General features: G+C 42.2%; 1 protein-coding gene across 1 annotated transcript in view; it reads left to right on the top strand.

Moving 5' to 3' along the window:
- VMP1 (vacuole membrane protein 1) overlaps positions 1 to 26,511 on the top strand; it is a 268,295-nt gene that overhangs the window by 11,062 nt on the left and 230,722 nt on the right. Inside the window, exons 2-3 of the mRNA XM_073572977.1 lie at positions 17,021 to 17,131; positions 17,910 to 18,011. Coding sequence (XP_073429078.1) covers positions 17,936 to 18,011 — 76 coding nt within the window. The 5' untranslated portion in view covers positions 17,021 to 17,131; positions 17,910 to 17,935. The remainder of the gene's footprint in view (positions 1 to 17,020; positions 17,132 to 17,909; positions 18,012 to 26,511) is intronic.

A 26,511-nucleotide genomic window follows, 5' to 3' on the forward strand; every position in this document is an offset into this window, starting at 1 on the left:
GTCGGGGTCGAGTGGGTCGTCCCCCTACCTACACAGCAATAGTATGGGTGAGTGACTATGGCAGCCGGGCACTGGGCTTGATTTTTGGTACTTACCGATCAATCCCCCCTCTTATGGTATTACATGCTGCTGCTCTCATAGGTGTTTGTTACCGAGTCTATATTATTTTGGGGCCACTTTTTGCCAGTCATTGACTGTTGCGTTTATTTAGCAACTTATATGTGCTATGACCTTAATTATCTATGTGGTCTTTAGGGCCAATTGTCACTCTGACCGTAGGTGGGGATGATTACCCTCGTCATCAGGATTGTCTTTTTCTTTAATCACCTCTGATGCAATTATGAATGTTTGATATTCTCTTTTAATGTGACTAAATAAAGATTGTTCTTATTATTTTTCATATTTTCTCTTTGTGGTTTATGGTTACTCAATTTTCCCCTTTTTTTATTTACATATGTTTGTGAGTACTCCACGTTTGAAGGTTTGTCCTTATTATTCGGTGGGGGAACCACAATGTTTACTTTAACTGGTTCCTGACTACTTTTTGACTAACATGTTAGTTTTGAATTTTTTTTCAATATTGCGCCTGCGTGTTGTGGAGGCCCCAGATCCCGCCCCGCAATGTGTTATGATGTATTCATAAAAATACCCTGGTGGGGGGTGACAGGTTCCCTTTAAGGGCTTTTGTTTTATTGTTCAGAATAAAATTTAATTGTCAATGTTATGCTTGTGTTAGTAAATATAATTTTATATATAAATCAAAATAAATGTTATTTTCTGTCCACCTACTTTTGGATCACCCTGTATATGTAACTCTAAATGCTGTCTAAAGTGAAGGAACAAAAAAGGTAAACTTATCCCATTATTACAGCAAGGCGTAATATGATCCAGATGCCATGATTGCAGCGAAAGAAAGAAAAACGCAATTAAAAACACAGCATGACTAATTCATCAAGACTGGCGATTCTCTCGCCACACTTGATTAGGGGGCATATTGGAGTGGACGCTATGTGCACCTCACCCCAAATTTCACTCCAGCCCCCGCTTGAGTAAGAATTTTGGGGTAGAGAGCGCTGACGCTCATCATAAATTTGACAAGCTGCGGTAGCCATGCCTATCCCAGCCCTGCCCACTTTAAGATTTGGAAGAGGATTTAGTGAGTTTCAGCACCAAAACCTCCTAGAAAAGACTGTGTGCAGAAACCCTTATAATCGTTTTATAAGTTTGTCTTATATTCCTAATGTTCAATGTTCTGGGTCTATCGTATTTTATTTTTAATTGTAAGCAAATATTTAAAAGGTATGACATGAACAAAGTACAAGTTTTGTGTCCACGTTTCACAGGTCAAGTCAATCAGTCTGTAATATCACACACTGTGCAGTGAGTTCATTGATAAGGGTTTCTAAAGAAGCAGCTTTAATAATAATAATAATAATAATAATTTTTATTTTTATAGCGCCGACATATTCCGCAGCACTTTACATTTCAGAGGGGATTTGTACAGACAATAGACATTACAGCATAACAATAATCACATACAGTAGATTATAACAAATAACAAGAGGAGTGAGGGCCCTGCTCGCAAGCTTACAGTCTATGAGGAAAGAGGTAGACACGAAAGGTGGGTGGTAACAGTTGCTCTGATTGTATGGACCAGCCATAATGTTAAGTGTGTAACAGTACAGACACAGAGGGCTAATGGATGCATAAAGCATGTGGGAACATGATGCTGGGAACCTGGTTATGGTAAAACTTTTGGCTCTGCCACACAGGGATAGGTTAGGTTAATGTGTTGAGGCGATAGGCCAGTCTGAATAAATGCGTTTTCAGGACACGCTTAAAATTGTGGGGATTGGGGATTAGCTTTACTAATTCATTAAGTAAAGTATTTAAAGGGAACCCGTCACGTCATTTGTAGCAACTAAACTGTCACTAAAACGGTGTTTTCAATCAAAACGGTGCCGTAATCCTCTCCAAAAATCACTTTGTGTAATTATATAGTACCTTCTCTCTTAATCAAAGGGAGGGGTGGCACATCATTTTTTTTCAGTCACGGAATTGTCATATTGTCGATGTTCATGCATTCTGATGTTTCGGGGTGTGCTGACATCACGGGAATCTGCTCTAAACTTCAGCGCACCACTTAATGAATTGATCGCATCTTGCCACTGGCTTGCGCCCTCTGTGTTCCTCACCATACATGTCACTCCAGTCATGGACTTTTCTGCCTTAAGTTATGCCTCTAATGATCTAATGTATACATGGAGGATCATAAAATATATAATTATATATACAAAGCAAATTTTTAATATTTTTTTGCACTTTGAATACTTACCTTCTTTGTATATTGTAATTATTGAATGTGGACCCCCTTTATTTCTATATTTATTTCCATGATTTATTGTGTTTTATATTTGTGCCAAACTTAAAGGTATTTACTGTTTACCTATTCATCATTTATGAGCTATTTTCAGTTGGTAGAGGTGGTTTCTGTCCACTCTTCATTTGGCATATCAAGTCTCCATTTTTGTGTAGCCTTTAATGTTTTTTTTTCTAGTGTTTTTAATAGTGTATTAGAATTTTTTGAATATTTTCCATTTTATTTATTTTTTTAAATTTTGTACTCAGCTGTCCTTGCCTGCGCCATAGAATGGAGTGGCAGGACATGACAAACATGCTATTCAACTCCTCTAGGCTGAAAGTGAGAGCATTGACACAAGTCCTTTGTTCTGGCTGTCAGTGGGGATCTTGCATCAAACTATTGTGTTATTTATCCAGTGGGTATGTGATAATTTATACCTCAAGTCCATCAGAATCAATTTACCGTAATACATTGCTGTAATTCATCCAGCTATTTGAATTCTCAGTTTGTGAATTAATTCCAGCCTTATTAGTATGTGTGTGTGTATGTATGTGTGTGTGTATCTCTCTCTCTCTCTCTCTCTCTCTGTCTGTGTGTGTATATATATATATCTATCTATCTATAGACATATATACACACACACACCACTTGTTTATTGTGGCACTTTTATTTAGCAACTCTTTTTTTTTTTTTTTTTCACTTCTTTTCTAAATGACTAGTGCATCAAACCTCTCATTTCCTTTTTTTGATGTCTTTGTATAGAAAAATAGATTCCAAAAATGGGAAAATGCTGATCCTTGCAGTTTCAAAGAAACATACACTTTCAAGCCAGCCAATGACCATTTGGCCCAAGTGACTAATCCAAGAGGCCAAGTTGGAGAGCTGTCGAAGAGAGTGGGGTATGGAGAAGCCACTGAGTAACAGCCTCATGGACTAATCACCGGAGTCATTGTCCCAGCCAGATTTTAACCCCTTCACTCCCAGAGCTTTTTTCGATTTTTCATTTTCGTTTTTCGCTCCCCTCCTTCCCAGAGCCATAACTTTTTTTATTTTTCCGTCAGTATGGCCGTGTGAGGGCTTATTTTTTGCGGGACGAGTTGTACTTTTAAACGACACCATTGGTTTTACCATGTCATGTACTTGAAAACGGGAAAAAAATTCCAAGTGCGGGGAAATTGCAAAAAAAGTGCAATCCCACATTTTGTTTTTTGCTTGGCTTTTTTGCTAGGTTCACTAGTTGCTAAATCTAACTTGCCATTATAATTCTTCAGGTCATTACGAGTTCATAGACACCAAACATGTCTATGTTCTCTTTTATCTAAGTGGTGAAAAAAAATTCCAAAGTTTGCTAAAAGAAAAAAAAAAATTGCACAATTTTCTGAGACCCGTAGCATCTCCATTTTCTCTAGTCACCTTCCACGACGGTATACGGAGGTTGCCTCTTTGCCCTGATGGGGGGCAGGAAACACAGAGAGGTTAAAAGGCCCTCCCACCTGTCAGTGTCTTTCCTGTTCCCCATGGAGCAGGGAGAGGTCCGTATACTGTGGTGGCCGGCAACTGCAGTAACGGGGCAGGGTTACCTGCGTCAAGATGCCGGGCAGCCGGTGGTCGCGTCACGCCTCCTCCTCTTTGCTGCTCCCGTCGTCCCCTCGGGACCTCTCGCTGGCCTTCCCGTGCCCCCGTGAGGGCAAAGCAGGCCATGGATCCCTGACCGGGGGCCTCCCGCAGCTCCCCGGTCTCTCCCCCTCCAGCGCGCAGCATCTGGGCGTCCCGGAAGTGATGGCAGTGGATCTCACGCGTCACTTCCGGTATCTGCGCTCCTGGGAGGACGCCGACTTCCGGTAATGGCGGCCCCCATGCGACGTGCGGTGCCCGCTTCTGAACGCCGGCACGTGGACCCAGGAGGGGGAAGGGGAAGCACCGATCGCTGGAGGGCAGGCGCTGGCTCTGAGTAGCATAAAAGCCCTGCTGAAGCCTGCGTAGAGGTAAGACAAATACCTCAACATGGATGGCTCTTTGTGCCCTGCGTCTGCAGAGCCCAGTGCTGCCCCTGCTACTGTGAGTGTTGCAGGGAAGGGGTCTGTGGGGTGGTGATCTCATTTTGGGGGCTCCCTTTATTCTGACCTCTCCCTCTCGTATTAGGGAGAAACATCTACCCCCAAAGCCGCAACTAGGAAAAAGTGCCCAATATGTAACATTAAAATGCCCTCATTATGGGATAAAAAGCTTTGCCGGTCCTGCACCGACAAAGTAGTTAGAGCAGAGCAGCCGTCACTCTTAGGCGAGATTCGTTCCCTGTTCAAACGAGAGGTGCAGTCTTCCCTAGCGGCTTTTACACTACCTCCACCACCACAATCCCGTTCTACAGCAAAGAAAAGGAAAATACAGGTTGAAGACTCTGACTCTGAGTCCGACCTGTCTCATACATCATCCTCTGGGAGATGTTAGAAACTGGTATCGCCCAGGGCTGCCAAGACTAGGAAATACCTCTTCTCTGACTATATGGAGGAGCTGGTATCAGCAGTACGCAGCACCATGGGGTTAGAAGAGGAGCCAGAACCGCAGTCCATTCAGGACCAAATGTTTAGTGGGCTTAAAACTGAAAAACTCATAGGGTTCCCATTACATGCCAACATATTGGACATGATTTTGCAGGAGTGGGAACTGCTGGAAAAACGCCTTAGCAATCCCTCAGAGATGAAACATAGATTTCCCCTGGAAGGCGATTCTGCGAAATGGGACATCCCCAAAGTTGACGTTCAGGTGGCGAGAGTCGCAAAAAGAACTGCGCTCTCATTCGAGGATTCTTCTCAACTGAAGGACCCAATGGACAGAAAAATAGAAAGTCTCCTAAAGAAATCTTGGGAGACATCTGCGTCCACGTTAAAGGTGAACATCACCTCCACCTGCGTAGCTAAAGCTTTGTTTTGCTGGCTTGAGGAACTAGAACCCCACATATCACAGGGTACCTCCAGAGTGAGTTATTAGACTCCCTACCCATCCTGCATAAAGCTGCAGGGTTTTTAGCGGACGCTTCTATGGAATCCGTTAGGGTAGCCGCTCGGTCTCTAGTACAATCCAACGCAGCCAGGAGAGCTCTCTAGCTCAAGATGTGGAGCGGTGACATCACCTCCAAAGCTAAGTTGTGCGGCATACCCTTCAAAGTGGAATATGTCTTCGGGCCTGCCCTAGACGAGATTCTAGAGAAAGCCACCAACAAAAAGAAAGCGCTTCCAGAACAAAAACCTTTCAAAAAGCGACCCTTTCGTGCCCCACAAGCTCAGACCTCCCAAGTAAGAGGCAAAGGCAAAACAGGGAGATGGAGCTACCCGAAGGGTAGGGGAAAAAATATTCTCGTCCCACAGCAGCAGCAGCAGGCCCAACCAGACAAGCAATAACTTCGACCCGGTGGGGGGGAGACTCTGAAAATACGTACATCAGTGGGAAAACATCACCAATTCTCACTGGGTCCTTAACGTCATCAGGGAGGGCCTATTGATAGAGTTTATCTCCTCCCCTCCACAAGGTCTAAAAGTCACTTGCCTCCCGACCCCAAAAGACCAGACAACACTGCGGTTAGGTCTCAGAAGCCTCATGGGGTCAAACGCAATCTCCCCGGTCCCAGAATCAGAATGGGGTCAGGGCCATTACTCTCGGTTGTTTCTGGTAACCAAACCATCAGGCGAGGCCTGTATTATCATAAATTTAAAGGGACTGAACCGGCATGTAAAATACCGAAAGTTCAAGATGGAATCAGTAAGGTCAGCCATCCCCCTGATCGGGCCACATTTCCTTATGTCAACCATAGACTTAAAGGACGCCTATTATTTTCATATTCCAATCCACCCGAGACACAGGAAATATCTGAGGTTCGCGGTACAGGGGAGTCATCAGGTGGAGCACTATCAGTTCAACGTCCTTCCATTTGGCATCTCCTTGGCGCCAAGAGTTTTCTCCAAGGTAATGGCAGAAGCAGTGTCATTCAGCAGGAGCCAGGGCGTCTATATAGTGCCTTACCTCGACGACCTGCTGATAGTAGCTTCCACCGAGGCGACCCTGGTAATCCAAGTGTCAAAAACCATGGATATGTTAAGGTCTCTGGGGTGGATCCCCAATTTGAAAAAATCTCAGCTGCAGCCCTCCAAGACCAGGAAGTTTCTGGGGGTTCTTTTGGACTCCGCAAAGCAAATGTCCTTCCTTCCGGATGACCACCGTCTAACCTTAATATCAAAGGTCAAGAAATTCAGGGACATAAGGTCCCCTACAATCCGGGAAGGCATGTCGGTCTTAGGCTCTATGACAGCGTCTATATAGTCAGTAGCCTGGGCTCAAGCTCACTCCAGAACCCTCCAGGCTCACATCTTGAAAAACTGGAACAGTCATCCTGGTACGCTGAACAAGAAAGTGCACACGGCGGGTCGAGTAAGAGCCTCCCTAGCATGGTGGATGAACACCAGAAGCCTCCACAGAGGCGTGAGTTGGAACCAGATTCCGCTGACTACAGTCATGTCGGATGCCAGCAGAAGGGGCTGGGGGGGCGATGGTAAATCAGACTCCATTTCAAGGACTCTGGGATCAGACCACAAGCGGGAAATCGTCCAATTTCACGGAACTGAAAGTTGTGGAAGAAGCCCTCCTGGCGGCTGGTCATCAGATTTCGGGGCATCACATCCGAATATATTCGGACAACATGACTGCAGTGGCTCACATCAAGCACCAGGGCAGTACAAGATTCAGCAACCTGAAAGGAATCTCCGCTCGAATATTCTGTTAGGCCGAAAAACACCTGTTGTCCCTGACAGAGGTCCATCTAAAGGGCACCTCCAACATACAAGCAGACTTCTTAAGTCGCCAGGACATCCATCCTGGAGAATGGAGCCTAAACAGCAGGAGCTTCCGATTGCTAGCAGACAGGTGGGGCCTACCGGAAATCGACCTTTTAGAAGGTCGAAGCCTTTTTTTTCCCCTAAACCCCAGAGACAATTCCATGGGAGTGGATGCCCTGGCCCAGGATTGGGACTATCACCTGGCCTATGCCTTCCCACCAATACCAATCTTGGCAAAAAGCCTGAGAAAGGTACGAGAACACCGGACCCCGACTATCTTGGTAGCCCCGTTCTGGCCAAGGAGAAGCTGGTTCAACCTGATTACCGAGATGCAGGTAGATGGACCGTTTCTCTTGCCACTAGAAGACGATCTCCTCTCGCAGGGGCCGATTCGCCACGCAAATCCACAGAAGTGGAATCTGGCGGCATGGTTACTGAGGCCCAGGTACTAAGATCCAAGGGGTTGTCAGATCCGGTAATCGCTACCCTACAGAAATCCAGAAAGCCGGTAACTAACGCTATCTACAACAAAATTTTCAAAAAGTTTTCATCTATCTGTTTACCTAACGTACCAGATCCGCTCAGGCCAAACATGTCAAAAATTTTGGATTTCTTACAGATGGGTTTAGAGATCGGCCTTAGACCTAGCACCTTGAAGGTCCAGGTCTCAGCTCTCAGCTCCGTTTTAGACCAAGATCTAGCAGGTCATCGCTGGATCAAAAGATTCATGACTTCGGCCATCAGAATGAATCCTAAAAAACAGACAATAGTCCCTCCATGGGATCTGAACTTGGTGCTTCAAGGGCTCGCAGGTCCACCCTTCGAACCTTTGTTTTCTTGCTCTCCTCAAAACATGGCATACAAAAGTTTTCTTAGTAGCCATAACCACAGCCAGGAGAGTAAGCGAATTACAAGCCCTATCGATAAGGGAGCCTTATTTGCTTGTTAGAGACGACTCAATAGTACTTCGTCTCGACCCTTCCTTCCTTCCGAAGGTAGTCTCCGAGTTGCATCGATCCAAAGAAATCGTCCTACCATCATTTTGCCAAAACCCAGCAAATGTTAAAGAGGAAAAGTTTCATACCCTGGACGTCTGACGCATTGTTCTACATTACTTGGATCAAACCCGTCCTTACAGAATCGACCAAAATCTGTTTGTCCACTACTCAGGTCAAAACCAGGGGAAAAAGGTAGCAAAGAGCACTATAGCCAATTGGATAAAAAAAAAGCTATAGTGGAAGCATATATCACTCAAAATATATCCCCCCCAGTGGGGATCAAGGCCCATTCAATCAGATCCACTTCGGTCTCCTGGGCAGAAAAAGCAGGTGCATCTTCAGAGCAGATCTGCAGGGCAGCAGCGTGGTCTTCACTCCATACCTTCTCAAAGCATTATAGACTGGATGTAACATCCAGTAGGGATCTAGTCTTTGGCCGAAAGGTTCTCCAGGCCGTTGTCCCTCCCTAGTGCCAAATTAGTTGGTATTCCTCTGTATACCGTCGTGGAAGGTGACTAGAGAAAATAGAATTAGACTTACCGGTAATTTGGTTTCTAGGAACCTTCCACGACGGCACTAATTCCCACCCTATACTCCTGGATAAAGAATCTGGGAATTGGAAGGTAAGCCAGGGCTACGGTCTCAGGTATAAGTCACTGGGAGGTGGGAGGGCCTTTTAACCTCTCTGTTTCCTGTCCCCCATCAGGGCAAAGAGGCAACCTCCGTATACCGTCGTGGAAGGTTCCTAGAAACCGAATTACCGGTAAGTCTAATTCTATTTTTCGTGATCTGGGGTTGGCTGAGGGCTTATTTTTTGCATGCCGGGCTGACGTTTATAATGATATCACTTTTGTGCAGATACGTTCTTTAGATTGCCCGTTATTGCATTTTAATGCAATGTTGCGGCGACCAAAAAACGTAATTCTGGCGTTTTGAATTTTTTCCCGCTACGCCGTTTAGCGATCGGGTTAATGCTTTTTTTTTATTGATAGAGCTGGCGATTCTGAACACGGCGATACCTAATATGTGTATGTGGGATTTTTTTTTTTATTATTTTATTTTGATTGGGCCGAAAGTGGGGTGATGTGAACTTTTATTTATTTATTTTTTTTTCTATTTTTAAACTTTTTTTTTTTTACTTTTGGCATGCTTCAATAGCCTCCATAGGAGGCTTGAAGCATTCAATACTCGATCGGCTCTGCTACATATGGGCGATGAGCAGATCGCCCATATGTAACAAATTTATTCCTGTGCTTTCAGCGCCGACCACCGGGTGGCGCTGAAAGCCATCTGCCTGGAACAACCATAGAGGTCTCTATGAGACCTCTGGTTGTCCAGGCAACATAACGCCAACCCACGATCACGTGTTGGCGTCGGCGATGAGCTCATTTCCGGCCCGGCAGCCGGAAATGCTATGTTAATGCCCGCTGTCAGCTTTGACAACGGTATTTAACTAGTTAATAGGCGCGGGTGGACGGCGATTCCGCTCTCGCCTATTGCGGCCACGTCTGCTGTTCATAACAGCTGACATGTTGCGGCTTTGAGGTGGGCTCACCGCAGGAGCCCACCTCAAAGCGGGGGACCTTACCAATGACGTTCTATTCCGTCATCGGTAAGGAAGGGGTTGAATCTGAAACACTACAGCATTTCCGAGTAGAACATACCTATCTAAATGATGGAGCCAGACTCTGATTCATGCTATCCGTAGTTCAGACAGCATAAATCAGCTGTCAGGTTTAACTGGAGTGGATGCAAGAGTTGCAGCCACATACAGGCTGCAGAGTGTAGGGGTATGCAAAAAGTCGCTTTGGTCAATGTGAGAATGTAAATACTATAAGGCTATGTGCGCATATTGCGGATTTGCTTGCAGAAATTTCTGCATCTCGGCAGAAAACGCAGTTGAAATTCCATGCGTTTTTAGTGCGGATTTTATGCGGATTTACATGCGGATTTGTTTTCGGATTTGTAATATAAATGAAGATATATTATTTAAAAAAAAAAAAAATGTGATGTCATTTCCTTCTCCAACCTCCATAGGATAGGACTCCATGGTTGATGTGCTTCAGATGGGCACTAATCTATATTCTCCGCCCTCTCACACTTCCTCCTTCTGACATCATTTCCTTTGACAATTCTGCAGCGTTATTGGCACCAAATCCGCAAACATTTTTACACCTGCGTTGTTGCTGTAGATTTGAGTGACTCAATGGAAGTCAATGGATGAAAAATGCTGCAGATCCGCAAAAAGAATTGACATGCTGTGGAAAATAAAACCCTGCAAATAAGGACGGAATTTCCGGATCATATGCACAACACTTTAGGATTCTCATTGATTAACCTTGCTTTAGTAATCGTTTGCATTTTTGGAGCACATAGCCTAAAAGTTATAGTCATGGGGACTTTTAGAGATTTTGTTTTGGGGCTCCCAAGCTGCAAGTTACGCCACTGTATGCCAAATTTATACCCCAAACAATCAGCTTCCTTTACCTGAAAATGTATAATTTTTGTACATGGTGTAGTATATCAGGCCATACTCTTCCTTTTTTTTAAAAATTCTTTTAATAAATATAGTGCAAGTCATAAAAGACATATTTTTGCCACTAAAAGGAGTCTGTATGACTTTTTTTGTAGTGGCAAATTTTGGCACACCCCATTTTTGTACACAAACAATTGTGACCTTTTGCAATTTTGCTTTGGACACTTTTCAAAAATTGCCATGGTTAGCTGCACATATGAGGTTTTACCAAGATGTCTTCATTTCTAAATTCATACACAGTCACAAATTCACTCCAGAAAGGCGACGTAAAAAGGGGAGTAACGTTTCTAAACAGTAGTGCCAAATTGATCAATCCTCATTAAAACTATGATAAATGTAGCTGAAATAACGGCCACACTGCCACAAGGAAAGGTGATTTCAAAGTGACTTTATTTCTACTGCATTTAGTGCGATAAATCTCCCCCTTTATTTATGTTCAGCCCCTTGCATTTTTATAAAAGGCACATTAAGTGGAAGCAGTAGTACTTTTTATTTGGCTACCTGGGTCTTTGTTCCAAATTATCTCCCTTGTATCTCTGAGCTGTTACTTTGTGCATGTAGTAGAGTATGAGGTGGAGAAGAAGGCATGGCAGAAGGAAGCAGAATCGTCTCACATTTCTGAAGGACAGTCTGGTTGTGTACTAAATATTAGCTGACCGGAGTAGCAGGATGTTCTTGTTCCTGGATATGCTATATGTCTTCTCTGGTTACAGCATATTTACGGTTACTTCATGGATTAGACGGATCAAGAGGTAATCCAGCTACTCTTCTAGAAGTGTTTTCATGTGATGACTGAGGGAAGCACTTCTAATATGCATTTATACATACTAGTTGCCGCAGGTGTTAAAAAAGCAAACTACCGTACACTGAATTTGAGCGTGGTCCTGTAATAGGAGCCACCGTCAGTTTGTGAAATGTCTTCCCTACTAATTATTCCCTGATCGGCCTTGGTATTATTGTAAAACAGAGGCATTTCCTCATTCCACTTTTGCTGCCTTTTTGCAATCTATATTGGATTAAAGGCCGAGCATGCTTCTTAAGGCTCTATATCGACCTAACTCATGAAGCTCAAAATGTAATATATTACCAAGTTATTACTTTGCTGCCTGGACAATTTTATGAGCCTTATTGCTAAGTAATGCTTTGTACGGTTATATTGTTTCTTGCTACACTGGGATTTATAGTCCAGTCTGTATTTCTTTCTGTATATCAATATAAAACAGTTCTCAAGGAAAAGTTTATTGGTTAGGAGCAACAGGCACAAAGTGGTAGACCACAGAATGGAAAGCTGACGTGCATGGCACATAACATTCGCTAATAGTCTGGGCCTGGGTCCCTTAGTTCCCATGAAGGGTCATCTTAACGCTTCAACATACCAAGACATTTTGGGTCAATTTATGCTTCCAAGTTTATGGGAGCAGTTTAGAGAAGAACCATTTCTATTTAGCATCACTGTGTGCCAGTGCCCAAAGCAAGGCCCATAAAGGAATGGTTGGGTAAGCTTTGACCTCAACCCAATGAAACACTTTTGGGATGAATTAAAATTGAGATTACAGGCTTATCTAATATCAATGTTTGACCTCACAAATACTCTTCTGGATGAATGTACAAAAGTTACAACAGACAATCTAAAATCTTGTAGAAAGACATCCCAGAAAAGTGGAAGCTGTTATAGCTGCAAAGGGGGACCAACTCCAGGTTAGTTCCTATGGATTTAAAATTGGGGTGTCCTACATGTATGTGTTCCAATACTGTCCATTTAGTGTATGCATGCATGTGTATAACTAGATAGATCCATTTTATAAACCACTTCCCAGTGAATTGAATAACCTTGTTTATCTCATTACAATGGCACATTGTAAGAGCTGGAATAAATATATGAACGCAAGTGAACCTTCACGTCCTGAAATTCCTGAAATTGATGTTTTGAAGCAGGATGGCAAGATGAGGATACTAGTGATTTTCACAAGGGCCATATTGTGATTACAAGATGACTTGGTCAACTACATCTCTAAAACTGTGGGTTTTTTTGGGGTTTTTTTTTAATGGAGTGGTTAGTAGCTACCAAAAGTGGCCCAAAGAAGGGTCACCGGTAAACCAGCGACAGGGTCATGGGAGCCTAAGGACCATTGATATGTGTGGGAAGCTAAGGGTTATTAGTAATGATGGGCGAGCCTAGTGTCCATGCACAGACCCCCAAACACCGACTTACTGTTCCGTTTCCGCAGCCCATGTGAATTCGGCTGCTGTGACGAGCGCTGACGTCAGTAAGGTTATCACAGTTCACAGCCGATGAACTGCTGTAACCTTACTGATGTCACTGCTCACAGCATGAGAAATTTGTCACTCTGTGAGCGGTGACCTCAGTAAGGTTATTGCAGTTCCTTGGCTATGAACTGCGATAATCTTACTGACGTCAGCGCTCGTCGCAGCTGCCGGACTCACACGATACTGTCGTTGTGTTACGGCTGTCGTACTGAATTGTCACATTCCTGATTGCATCCGAATGTAACAGAGTCTGGGATTGTCATGGGATGAGATAGGGATGACCCCATGTCATTTTTTTGGGGGGGGGGGGTTTCCCCCTTTTAATAATTTGGAAAGGCTATGCAGACAGCTTTGTGCTGATATTAATAGCCTGGGAAGCTTCATGGATACTGGCCTCTTCCCAGAATAATAACACCAGCCTCCAGTCTGCCCTTGGTGTGCCTGTGTAAACAGATATTTAAACGAATGCTGATTGGCGGTTGGATCGTGCCGCTGGTCTGTCCATGTGAGCGGACCCTAACACAAAAAAATAATTTACAAAATGGTATGTAGAAGTAATATGCCAATACATGGGAACAATACTGTGGGAGAGAACAGCGGCAGCACAAACCATTTACAGATGGCACCTAAATCCCAAACCTTTTTTTTTACAGCAATTTTATTTTTATTTTAAGTGGATCTTTACTTGGATAGCTGGCCACATTTAACCCTTAAGTGTAATTTAAGCTTAGAACTGTAGCCGTCTGGACCTTGTACTATACAGTGGGGCAAAAAAGTATTTAGTCAGTCAGCAATAGTGCAAGTTCCACCACTTAAAAAGATGAGAGGCGTCTGTAATTTACATCATAGGTAGACCTCAACTATGGGAGACAAACTGAGAAAAAAATATCCAGAAAATCACATTGTCTGTTTTTTTTTTTTTCATTTTATTTGCATATTATGGTGGCAAATAAGTATTTGGTCAGAAACAAAATTTCATCTCAATACTTTGTGATATATCCTTTGTTGGCAATGACAGAGGTCAAACGTTTTCTGTAAGTCTTCACAAGGTTGCCACACACTGTTGTTGGTATGTTGGCCCATTCCTCCATGCAGATCTCCTCTAGAGCAGTGATGTTTTTGGCTTTTCGCTTGGCAACACGGACTTTCAAATCCCTCCAAAGGTTTTCTATAGGGTTGAGATCTGGAGACTGGCTAGGCCACTCCAGGACCTTGAAATGCTTCTTACGAAGCCACTCCTTCGTTGCCCTGGCGGTGTGCTTTGGATCATTGTCATGTTGAAAGACCCAGCCACGTTTCATCTTCAATGCCCTTGCTGATGGAAGGAGGTTTGCACTCAAAATCTCACGATACATGGTCCCATTCATTCTTTCATGTACCCGGATCAGTCGTCCTGGCCCCTTTGCAGAGAAACAGCCCCAAAGCATGATGTTTCCACCACCATGCTTTACAGTAGGTATGGTGTTTGATGGATGCAACTCAGTATTCTTTTTCCTCCAAACACGACAAGTTGTGTTTCTACCAAACAGTTCCAGTTTGGTTTCATCAGACCATAGGACATTCTCCCAAAACTCCTCTGGATCATCCAAATGCTCTCTAGCAAACTTCAGACGGGCCGGACATGTACAGGCTTAAGCAGTGGGACACGTCTGGCACTGCAGGATCTGAGTCCATGGTGGCGTAGTGTGTTACTTATGGTAGGCCTTGTTACATTGGTCCCAGCTCTGCAGTTCATTCACTACGTCCCCCCGCGTGGTTCTGGGATTTTTGCTCATCGTTCTTGTGATCATTCTGACCCCACGGGGTGGGATTTTGCGTGGAGCACCAGATCGAGGGAGATTATCAGTGGTCTTGTATGTCTTCCATTTTCTAATTATTGCTCCCACAGTTGATTTCTTCACTCCAAGCTGGTTGGCTATTGCAGATTCAGTCTTCCCAGCCTGGTGCAGGGCTACAATTTTGTTTCTGGTGTCCTTTGACAGCTCTTTGGTCTTCACCATAGTGGAGTTTGGAGTCAGACTGTTTGAGGGTGTGCACAGGTGTCTTTTTATACTGATAACAAGTTTAAACAGGTGCCATTACTACAGGTAATGAGTGGAGGAAAGAGGAGACTCTTAAAGAAGAAGTTACAGGTCTGTGAGAGCCAGAAATCTTGATTGCTTGTTTCTGACCAAATACTTATTTTCCACCATAATATGCAAATAAAATGAAAAAAAAAAACAGACAATGTGATTTTCTGGATTTTTTTTTCTCAGTTTGTCTCCCATAGTTGAGGTCTACCTATGATGTAAATTACAGACGCCTCTCATCTTTTTAAGTGGTGGAACTTGCACTATTGCTGACTGACTAAATACTTTTTTGCCCCACTGTATGTACAGCTAGTTGTATTCTCTTTATATCATTGGAATGAGGCTGTTCCGGTTTCTGACTAAATTACCTAATATTTGATCTAGATGCGTCAATGCTGTTGACGATACAAAAGTGAGTGTTAAAATAGGACTGAATGGCAGCAGATCTCATTACCAATAATAGAAGTCTAACTATCTGCCTACTCCACCCTTGTGTGCTGTTATTAGTGCCGATTTACAATAATACTTGGCGCTTCATGCTAATGATTCATCAATATACAAAACTAGTAATTGATGGCTTTGAATTGATGGCCTGTTGATCCAGACATTCCCTTTATTAGTTGCCAATTAGACCTGTAATTTTATGCAAATCAGGGATATGCAACCGTAAGGAGATTGAGATCTACATTTTTTTTTTAATTGGGCTGGTTTTGGGGACTGCTTGGTACAAAATTGTGACAAAGCCATGGTGCATAATGTCTTAGGTTTTCAATTTAGTCGCTAGGGTTTCAAAAGATCCTATCCCTGAAGGGATTTTACTTTTTAAAGTGAACCTGTCAGCAGGATTCTGTACAGTAACATATAGACAGTGTCAGGTCGGCTCCGTTATACTGTATAAAATGATACCTGGGTTGATGAAATCCGTCTTGTGGTTGTTGTTTAATCTTTATTTTCAGTTTTGAGTTACTGATATGTTCGTGCTCCGGGGCTACCTGTGGGGGGTCTGCATGTGGTGCTCTGATTAGCTATTCATCTGTATGGCTTCTGACAGGTCACAGATCCCTCCGTGACCTGCCCCCTAGTTTACGAAATGAATATTATATATATTATAAAAAATCCCCATCGGCACTGCACCATGATCGAATCCATATTGTGCATTTAATTATTCTTTTCAATGGTATCCATAAATTCTTAAAAAAAAAAAATCAGTTTGAAAATGGCGCCTGCTGTGCAGTAGCAGCTATTGGCAATCCGATAGCTGATACTGCGTAGGCGCCATCTTGCTAGAGAAAAAAAAGCCTCCTCCAAAATGGCGCCGCCAGTGCCTTGCACAGTAACATCGATTGGATCGCATGTTCACACAGCGGAGCATGGTGCCAACGGCACCTGAGCTTCTCCATTGTTTTCTCCTTAAAGGTGTTGTCCACTACTCTGACATCTGTTTCCTCAGTCACTACATTCCTGCACATGAAATAATAGTGCCCTGTAATCCCCTCCAATTTTGTCTCTGTTCTAGCAACACTGCTGCTGGGTCTCCCTGGGCTTTAGTGATGTTATGTCCCTTGAGCCCTGCAGCCAATCAGCAGCCGCTTTACTCTTACTTCCTTCAGACAAAACTGACATCTGGAAGAAGTGAGGGAGCAGCAGCTGTGACTTCCTCTGCATGTCAGTTTCATCAGAAAGAAGTGAGCCTATTAGCGGCAGCTGATTTCCTGCTGGGCTCACCCAACATAACATCACGGGAGACCCGGCACCGGAGGCGACTATAGAATGTTATTATTTTACATGGGGGAATAAGGTGATTGAGAAGGAGTAGCGCGAGAAGTGGACAACCCCTTCAAAGAAGACCTATATTAGATATGTCCTAAGTTTATCTTTGCAAGTAGAATTTTATTGCTCCGTCTTTTTTGAAGTAGTAAATGGTGATCTCCTTTTGTTTTCTCATTTTTGTCCCCATGAAGGACTGAAGGAGGACCTGTCCTTACGGTATTTAATGCCTCAGAAGTGAAGGGCAGATTTGAACTTTGTCCAACTGGAAGGCGTCTTTGAAGAATCTGATCAAAGTTTGTAAGGTAGATTCTGTTTCTCAATGTATAGTGTTTCCACATATTTACACAGTGTTGCTTATTTCTTGGAAAACATTCAGGTATAGAGTACTTTTGAGAGACTTACGCTTTTTCTGGTAAGCGGCATTAGTTTGAGTTTCCTTCCCTTTCCCCACACAGTTATTAATCTATCCCAGTGTGATCCAGCATTAACTGTGCTGTAATGGGTATTGCTCATTGTGTTTTCATGACCAATTACAATTCCATCTGTCTCCCTGGACTGTAGCCAGTAATGCATACATAAAAAGAACTCTGCTGACTGACTGACAGTAGTTTCATGCATGCAAATTAATGATTATATGGAATTTCTTCTATGTACTGTTTGTAATTCTATTGAGAAAATTGGTTGAACAAACATTTAAAAGAGTTAACTGGCCTAGTTTATTTTACAATGAGCCTGAGAATTAGCAGGCAAGTTGCTAACTGCCTGTTCTACCTGGTGCTGACTGAGAGCCGTCAAAGTAAGCTCCTGCTGCTTCAAGTCAACAGAGCATCTTTTCCTCTCCCAAGCTGCTCTTTTCATGACATCGACCACATGCTGATTGACAGCTGGCTTGCTGCAGTTATGTGGCAGGGAGCCGGCTGTCAATCAGCATGACATCGGCAGTCATGCCTTGTCAACAGAGAAAAGCAGGAGAGAAGCAGCTGCTCTGTCGATACGACGTCTGCAGAAGCCACATAATTGTGCATAAGTGGGAATGACAATGTTTTTATTGTTTTGTATTTTTTTTATTTTCTTCATAAGATTCTCAAGTTCAGTTGACATATGAAATGGCAGAGAATGGCACTGATTGTGAACAGCGGCGTGTTGGAATGGCTAAAGAGCAACATAACGGAAGCTTTACAGGTATGCAACTCCTTCATTAATGTCATTGTATAACTGCTGTAAACGATAGACCTTTTTTACTATTTATATGTTCACTACTGACTTAATGATGCATAAATCCAATGTGTGTGTGTATATCTATGTGTGTGTGTATATGTGTATATGTGTGTGTGTATATATATATATATATATATATATATATATATATATATATATATATATATATCTTCAAAAAGTTAATTTAGTTCACTTCTTCAATATCTCAGTAAATTAGAATACTTTATAACACCAGCTTGAAAAATTATTTTTTTTTATATCCGAAATGTTGTTTGCATCAATTACTGCATCAATGTGGCATGGAGATGATCAGCCTGTGGCACTGCTGAGGTGTTATGGTAACCCAGGTTGCTTTGATAGCAGCCTTCAGCTCGTCTGCATTGTTGGGTCTGGTGTCTCTCATCTTCCTCTTGACAATACTGGAGTAGCATTTATGGCTTACTAAGCATTAACATTTTTCATTAATTGGACGAGTGAGTGTGACCACGCCCCACCATGACTCTAGCCCCTGCACTCCCATTTTAGCAGAGCTGAGTGAAACTGACATAAATAAAAAATGCCAAAAGTCATAATTTTGTGCACAACAGGAATTTTGCAACTTTTTAATTCTTTTACTCCAGTTTTCTGGTGCAAAAGTTGATGAATAGGCCCCATTGTGTAGGACTACATCAAAATGGTGCCGTGGGCTGCACCTGCGCATTAGCATCTATCGCTTTCCGATAGATGCTACTGCGCAAGCGCCTCCGCCCACCCATTGTCGTTGCAGCCAAAAAAAATTACACTACAACAAAATGGCACCAGAGGTGGCGCATGCAGAGTAGCATATATCAGTACGCGAGAGATGCTAATGCGCAAGTGCAGCCCATGGCGCCATTTTGATGTAGTGTAATTTAATTTTGTCTACAGCAACTAGCAGCCGGCGGAGGCGCTTACACAGGAGCATCCATCGGAACGTGATAGATGCTAATGCGCAGTCGCAGCTGATGGCACCATTTTGATGGTGGTTTTTGATTCTTTTCAACAGCGCAAGATAATGGGCACTAACTGAAAAGTGATAGTGCGCAGGCACCGCCATATTGATGAAGTGACATGTTTTTTTCAAATACACACATTAGTATATTCATTATGCAAACTATGGGGCAGGTCAATGAGGGATCAGTGACCTGTCAGCAGTCTGCATTATGAATATATAATCAGAGCACCACATACATGAACCGAGCCTTAGGACACGAGCATATCATTAACTAAAAACAAGGATTAAAAAAGAAGCACAAGGCAGATTTCATCAACCAAGGTATCATTTTATTTAGTATAAGGGCGCCAACCTGACACTGTGTGTAGATTAGTATGCACTACCCTGCTGACAGATTCCTTTTAGGCTATGTGCCCACGTTAGCGTTTTTAAACACTCAGGAAACTGATCCCCCTTCCCAGAAAACGCGCGTCTTTTTTCTGCGCGTTTCTTGCGCGGTTTTTGCAAAAAAGCCACTCGTTTTTTGACGCGCGTTTTCTGGGAACATTGGGGAAGGCTAAAAACGCTCAGCAATGCGGAAATTAATGAGCATGCTGCGTTTTTAGCTGCTAAGCGATTCCTGAGCGGTTAAAAACGCATGCATTGGCACAAAAAGCCAAAAAAGCATGCAAATTAATTTGAAGCATCTTTTAAGCGTTTCTGCAGCGTCTGAGCCGGCACAAACGCTGTGGAAATGCTTAAAAACAGCCTTAATGTTTGTGATAATAAAGACTATGGACACCTATGGAACGGTAAAATGATCTGCATTCTTTCATACACCTACTTTTTTCAGACAAAATTGTATGTAGTTTTGAAAAGTTACAAAAAGCATGTTTTGGAATTTTTTCACCCCTGATGACGTTAAAGAGGCAAAAAAAATTTTTTTCTTTAACTATTATCTAACCAAGGAACTAAAATAAGTTAATAAATTAAATGGCATAAATAAAACTAGAGCAGTGTTTTAACAACTTCAGGGTTTTTTCCCCCACAATGATTTGTTTTTGTAATTTTTCAGCTTATGAACCTCTGGTTAACCTGTTGTCAAAAATGTGAACGTGAAAGAGGTCTAATCTTTAGGACCTTTATTGTTGCTGATGTTAAGGGCCGCTAGTTTTGGCTGGAGAACAAGACAAGAATATAATGTTGAGGAGTTAAAATTAGTCAAACACTCTCATATAGATTTCTCTGACAGTCCCGTTTAAATAGGTTATCTGGGATTTTGGTTATTTTTTCGTTTGGGTCTAAGAACTTATCAGCATCTTGCTCTCCAGCTTAGAAAGGGAACTAAAAGCTCTTTGTTCTGGTGATCCGATCATCTAACTTAAGTTTATACCCTGTCTGCTAAGTTATAAAAAAGTGAAATGGAGGTGGTAGTTGTTGGCCTTCTATTTTAAAGGGAATCTGTCACCCACTTAGACGTACCTAAGCTATTGCTATGGTCATACAGATTCTAGAATACTTAAAATAGTTATACCTGTAGGACTCATATCTGCGGTTGTTTTTCAGAAATCGTCTTTAAATCCTGTGTTCTTCCTTGCTCTGGGGTGTGCTGTGCCTGGAAGGAAACTCTTCCTCCGGTCTTCATTTGTGTGTCTGTCCTCCCATCAGCATCTCCTCCCTGGCCCTGTGACATTTTGTGGTTGTCCCGCACCTGCGCGTTGCAAATCTGATATGCCACGTTCATTTACCCCCCTTCTATGGGCATTGGCTTCTTGTTTCTTCTGCGCACCCCTCAGAACCAGTAATGTGGAATATCACAATTCCAGGGTGCATGTGCTGGACAACCACAAGACGTCACAGAACAATGTGATGCTGATGGGAGGCGACAGGCACGCAAATGAAGACCGGAGGCAGTTTCCTTCCAGGCACCGCACGCCCCAGCGCCTGGAAGAACGCAAAAATGATTTCTGAAGAACAGGTCCGCAGAATACAAGTATGACTATTGTAAGTATTCTAGAACCTATTTGCTCATATCAATAGCTTAGGCACGTCCAAGGGAGTGACAGATTCCCTTTAATGATCAATGCATTTGTTATTAAGGAAATAATATACATACATAAAGGTCTGTTTTTTTTTTTTCTAAATGTATGAATGTTGCTAGAAAACTATTTCTAGTTACTAGTTAGACATATTCTGTCACATCATGTGCAGCACACACATGAGTTTCTGTTGCCAGTGGAGTTTCTCTTTTTCTCCACTCCGTGTTTCTTAGTGAGCCAATAAGCTAGTTCATGAAGATATTTTGTGAGTTTGGGCAAAGCGAGGGAGCCAAAAGGAAACACCCAACCCAGCCAGGGACGAAAAAACTAAATTCCTTGTTGATGTTGTACTGGTTGGACTTAAGCCTATTGATTCATTGTTGCAAGGCGGCAGAGTTTGCTGCTGAAACAACTTATGCTGTAATGGTATAAATACTTTAAAATAATATAATTATGAGTCATGTGTAATATGGTCTACATTTAAAATAATTCTAATAGTAAATTTAAAATGGAGTTAAAGGGAACCTGTCATCTTGAAAATGGAATCTGATCTGCAGGCAGAGTGTTATAGAGCAGGAGGAGCTGATCAGATTGAAATACATTTTGTGGAAAAAGTTTTATATTGAAGTGCATGGTGTTTACATTGGAGTCCAGTGTCTGGTTCTACACACTGATTCAATAATGAAAAAGTTTCCAGCTTCCAAATATACAAAAATTTATTCAAGGCATATGAACAAGGATAAACGGACGTGCCCCATCATAGCGGAAAGACACAGCAACGCGTATTGAACAATATGTTCTTTTTCAAGCTGCTTTGGGGTGAACATAATGGGAGATATATACTACCACCCACCAATCAAGTTACAACACACATGGTGTATAATCACAATAAAATTGCATACCAAAAAACAAGCAATAGTTAAAAAGTTAAAAACAATCTAATATAAGATGTATTACCAGGTATGGCACAATATATACATGAACAATTCCAATGTGCAACAAAGAGAGAGAAAAATAAAAAGGTTGTACATATCAATACTGAAACATAATCTCTTTGAGTGCATTCAATCCATTTGGGATGCAGGTTTTAAGCTGAAACATCCAGAAAGCTTCTCTCATCATAAGGCGTCTTTTAAGATCACCGCATCTCAACTGAACACATACTTTCTCAATTCCCATCACTTGAAACGAAGATATATTTCTTTGATGTTGGAAAATAAAATGTTTGGAGGCAAAAGATATATTCCGGTTGGAGCTGCCAAGAGAAATTACGTCAGTTATATGTTCAGAAATTCTTATTTTTAACTTTCTTGTGGTACAACCCACGTAATTCAGTTTGCAATCTGTGCACATGATCATATATACAACATTCTTAGTATTGCAGTTGATAAACTGCCGAATTTTAAATTGCTGCACATTTTTACTATCTGAAAAAAATTTTATTACCTGAGAATGTGTACAGGTCCTGCATCTGGCTTCACCACATCGGTAAAATCCTTCATGTTGTAGCCAGGTGCGTTTATTGCTTTGGACATCTGAATAACTGGGTGAAATTATATTACCTAATGCGGCTGCTTTTTTAGTCACTATATGGCAACCCTCTGACAAAATAGCTGACAGAGTATCATCCTCATGTAAAATTCCTATATTTTTACGAATAATTCGTTTAATGGCATTAAATTGTGGACTAAAATTAATGGAACACACCAGTTTTTTATTTTTTGTATTATCCATACTATTATGACGACATATTTTTTGCAAATTCAATAAATCCTCTCTGTTTTTATTATTCACAATTTTTTTTAGCTTGATCAATGCCCAATGAGGCTAACCTCTTTTTTTTGAGTATTACAACAAGAATTAATTTCTTGTGTCAGCATCAGTGTGTCACTACAGTTTCTGGTAATTCTGGTGAGTTCCCCCACCGGAATTGCTTTTATAGAATGCTGGGGATGACTACTCCTGGCATGTAAGATATTATTCCCCGCAAGTGGCTTACAATGTGTAGAAGTAATGATGGGAGAGCTTGGAATACTTTGTAATTTCAAATCTAAAAAAGAAATACAGGTGGAATCCAACTGATAAGTAAAACGCAAGTTGCAATCATTATTGTTTAAATACCTGACAAATTCCGGTATGGCAGACACATCGCCCCTCCAAATAAAGAGGGCGTCATCAATTTATCTGCCATACCAGAAAATGTCGGGCACAAACACATTCTCTACAGTATATAAAAATCTTTCTTCCCAATATGCCATAACCAAATTGGCGATGGAAGGTGAGTGTTTCCCCCCATTGATACTCCCTTAGACTGGAGATAATAATGATGGTTGAACAAAAAATAATTGTGCTTTGAAATAAAACAAATTGCCAAAATGATAGTCACTTAAATCCTTGGAATAATCACTACTGTATATACTCGAGTATAAGCCGACCCGAGTATAAGCCGACCCTCCTAATTTTGCCACAAAAAACTGGGAAAACTTATTGACTCGAGTATAAGCCTAGGGTGGGAAATGCTCCATCGATTATTCCCCCATATAGTGTCCCCAGAAGAAGCTCCATAGATTATTCCCCCATATGCTGCCCCCATAAGAAGCTCCATAGATTGTTCCCCCATATGCTGCCCCCATAAGAAGCTCCATAGATTGTTCCCCCATATGCTGCCCCCATAAGAAGCTCCATAGATTGTTCCCCCATATGCTGACCCCATAAGAAGCTCCATAGATTGTTCCCTCATCTGCTGACCCCATAAGAAGCTCCAGATTATTCCCCCATAGGCTGCCCCCCATAAGAAGCTCCATAGATTGTTCCCCCATATGCTGACCCCAGAAGAAGCTCCAGATTGTTCCCCCATATGCTGACCCCAGAAGAAGCTCCAGATTATTCCCCCATACGCTGACCCCAGAAGAAGCTCCAGATTATTCCCCCATATACTGCCCCCATAAGAAGCTCCATAGATTGTTCCCCCATATGCTGACCCCAGAAGAAGCTCCATAGACTATTCCCCCATATGCTGCCCCCATGCTGCTGCTGCTGCATGTAAAAATAAAAAAAATGACATACTCACCTCTCCGTCGCTGGGTGTCAGGTGCCGGTGTCACTGCTGGCACCTGAGATACTCACGTGTCCTGTGTCCATGGCTGCTCACCGCTATCTGCCGCGACATCAGTCAGTGATGTTCAGACTGCAGGGGGCGCGGCACGCACTAACCACGTCACCGCGCCCTCTGCTGTCTGAAGTCACTGACCGATGACAGAGCAGCAAGCAGCCATGGACGCAGGACAGGTGAGTATCGCTATACTTACCTGTCCTGACGCTGTGTCTTGAGCCCCCAGCTTCTCCCCGTGCTCTCTCTTCCTGCCTTTAGCGGTCATGTGGTACCGCTCATTAAAACACATGAATATGTGCATATTCATGAGTTTTAATGAGCGGCACCACGTTACCGCTGAAGGCAGGAAGGGAGAGCACGGGGAGAAGCTGGGGGCTCAAGACACAGCGTCAGGACGGGTAAGTATGACCTGACACACCCGCCCCCCCTCCCCCTCCGACCCCCTTTGTATATGACTCGAATATAAGACGAGAGGGGGACTTTCAGCCCAATTTTTTGGGCTGAAAATCTCGGCTTATATTCGAGTATATACGGTATATTTATCCAGATGGAATTGAACCGCTTCGATCATGATATGTTGCGGTATGGATGTGTACAAAGAAATAACGTCACATCCTAACCAGTGAAAGTTTTATTTCCCATATGATTGTAGACATTTGATTTAAAACTTCTTTTGAATCCCTCAGAAAACCTGCTGTGTGAATGCACAGGGGCTGTAAGAGGGAGTCAAGCCAATGACTTAAATGTTCCATAAGGGAACCAATGCCCGATACTATTGGGCGCATTGGGGGAGGATTCACATTTTTATGCACTTTTGGCAAACCGTATAAAATTGGAACCACTGGGTGTTCAACTTTAATGTATTCAGATTGACTTTTAGTTAATACCCCAAGTGCAAATCCCTCATCAACAAATTAAATAATTCTTGCTGGAATTTACTTGTAGCATCTGCGGCTAATCGTACATAGGTAGAATCCTCTTTTACCAGGCTTTCAATTTGTTGTTGATATGCTTCCGTATCCATTACAACAGTCAGGCCACCCTTATCAGCTTTTTTATAGTAATTTGAGACATGTTTTTAATTTCTTTAAGCACTTTGCGCTGCTGAAAATTCAGACTACACTTAATCTTATTATCATTAGATAGGGTGGACTGATAAAGTGATCTCAGATCACGCTCCATAGAGAAAAAAAAAAGGTTGTACATATCAATACTGAAACATAATCTCTTTGAGTGCATTCAATCCATTTGGGACACAGGTTTTAAGCTGAAACATCCAGAAAGCTTCTCTCATCATAAGACGTCTTTTAAGATCACCGCCTCTCAACGGAACACATACTTTCTCAATTCCCATCACTTGAAACGAAGATATATTTCTTTGATGTTGGAAAATAAAATGTTTGGAGGCAAAAGATATATTCCGATTGGAGCTGCCAAGAGAAATTATGTCAGTTATGTGTTCAGAAATTCTTATTTTTAACTTTCTCGTGGTACAACCCACATAATTCAGTTTGCAATCTGTGCACATGATGATATATACAACATTCTTAGTATTGCAGTTGATAAACGGACAAATTTTAAATTGCTGCACATTTTTACTATCTGAAAAAATTTTTATTACCTGAGAATGTGTACAGGTCCTGCATCTGGCTTCACCACATCGGTAAGATCCTTCATGTTGTAGCCAGGTGCGTTTATTGCTTTGGACATCTGAAAAACTGGGAGAAATTATGTTACCTAATGTGGCTGCTTGTTTTTTGTATTTTGGTATGTAATTTTATTGTGATTATACACCATATTGTGTTGTAACTTGATTGGTGGGTGGTAGTATATATCTCCCATTATGTTCACCCCAAAGCAGCTTGAAAAAGAACATATTGTTCGATACGCGTTGCTGTGTCTTTCCGCTATGATGGGGCACGTCCGTTTATCCTTGTTCTTATGCCTTGAATAAATTTTTGTATATTTGGAAGCTGAAAACTTTTTCATTATTGATTTACTCCACGTGTGGCTTCACGAAATATCCGAGCTTCCACGCACCACTACTAGCCAAGAAAGCAGGTGAGCTGGTTACCTTTATTTTTTTCTACACAGTGATTGACAGTAGATGGAGACAGCTGCCAATCACTATTAGAACCGCCCACTGGACTCTTATCCACGCAAAAACCAGGGATTTCAATGAGTGAAATACAAGTCATAATGAATCTTTTCCTACAAACCCTTACATAATTGTCTTCCGGTTCTCCTTCTCTATATTCTGCTATCCACAGCTTGGACAGTGTGTCCAATGTGACAGGTTCCCATTAAGATTTTGACCTGTAAGTTATAGCATATCTACAATGTCATTGTTTTTTCACGCAC

Source organism: Dendrobates tinctorius, unplaced genomic scaffold (assembly GCF_039654945.1).
Source record: "Dendrobates tinctorius isolate UK_male_01 unplaced genomic scaffold, ASM3965494v1 ptg000007l, whole genome shotgun sequence".
Taxonomy (NCBI): domain Eukaryota; kingdom Metazoa; phylum Chordata; class Amphibia; order Anura; family Dendrobatidae; genus Dendrobates; species Dendrobates tinctorius.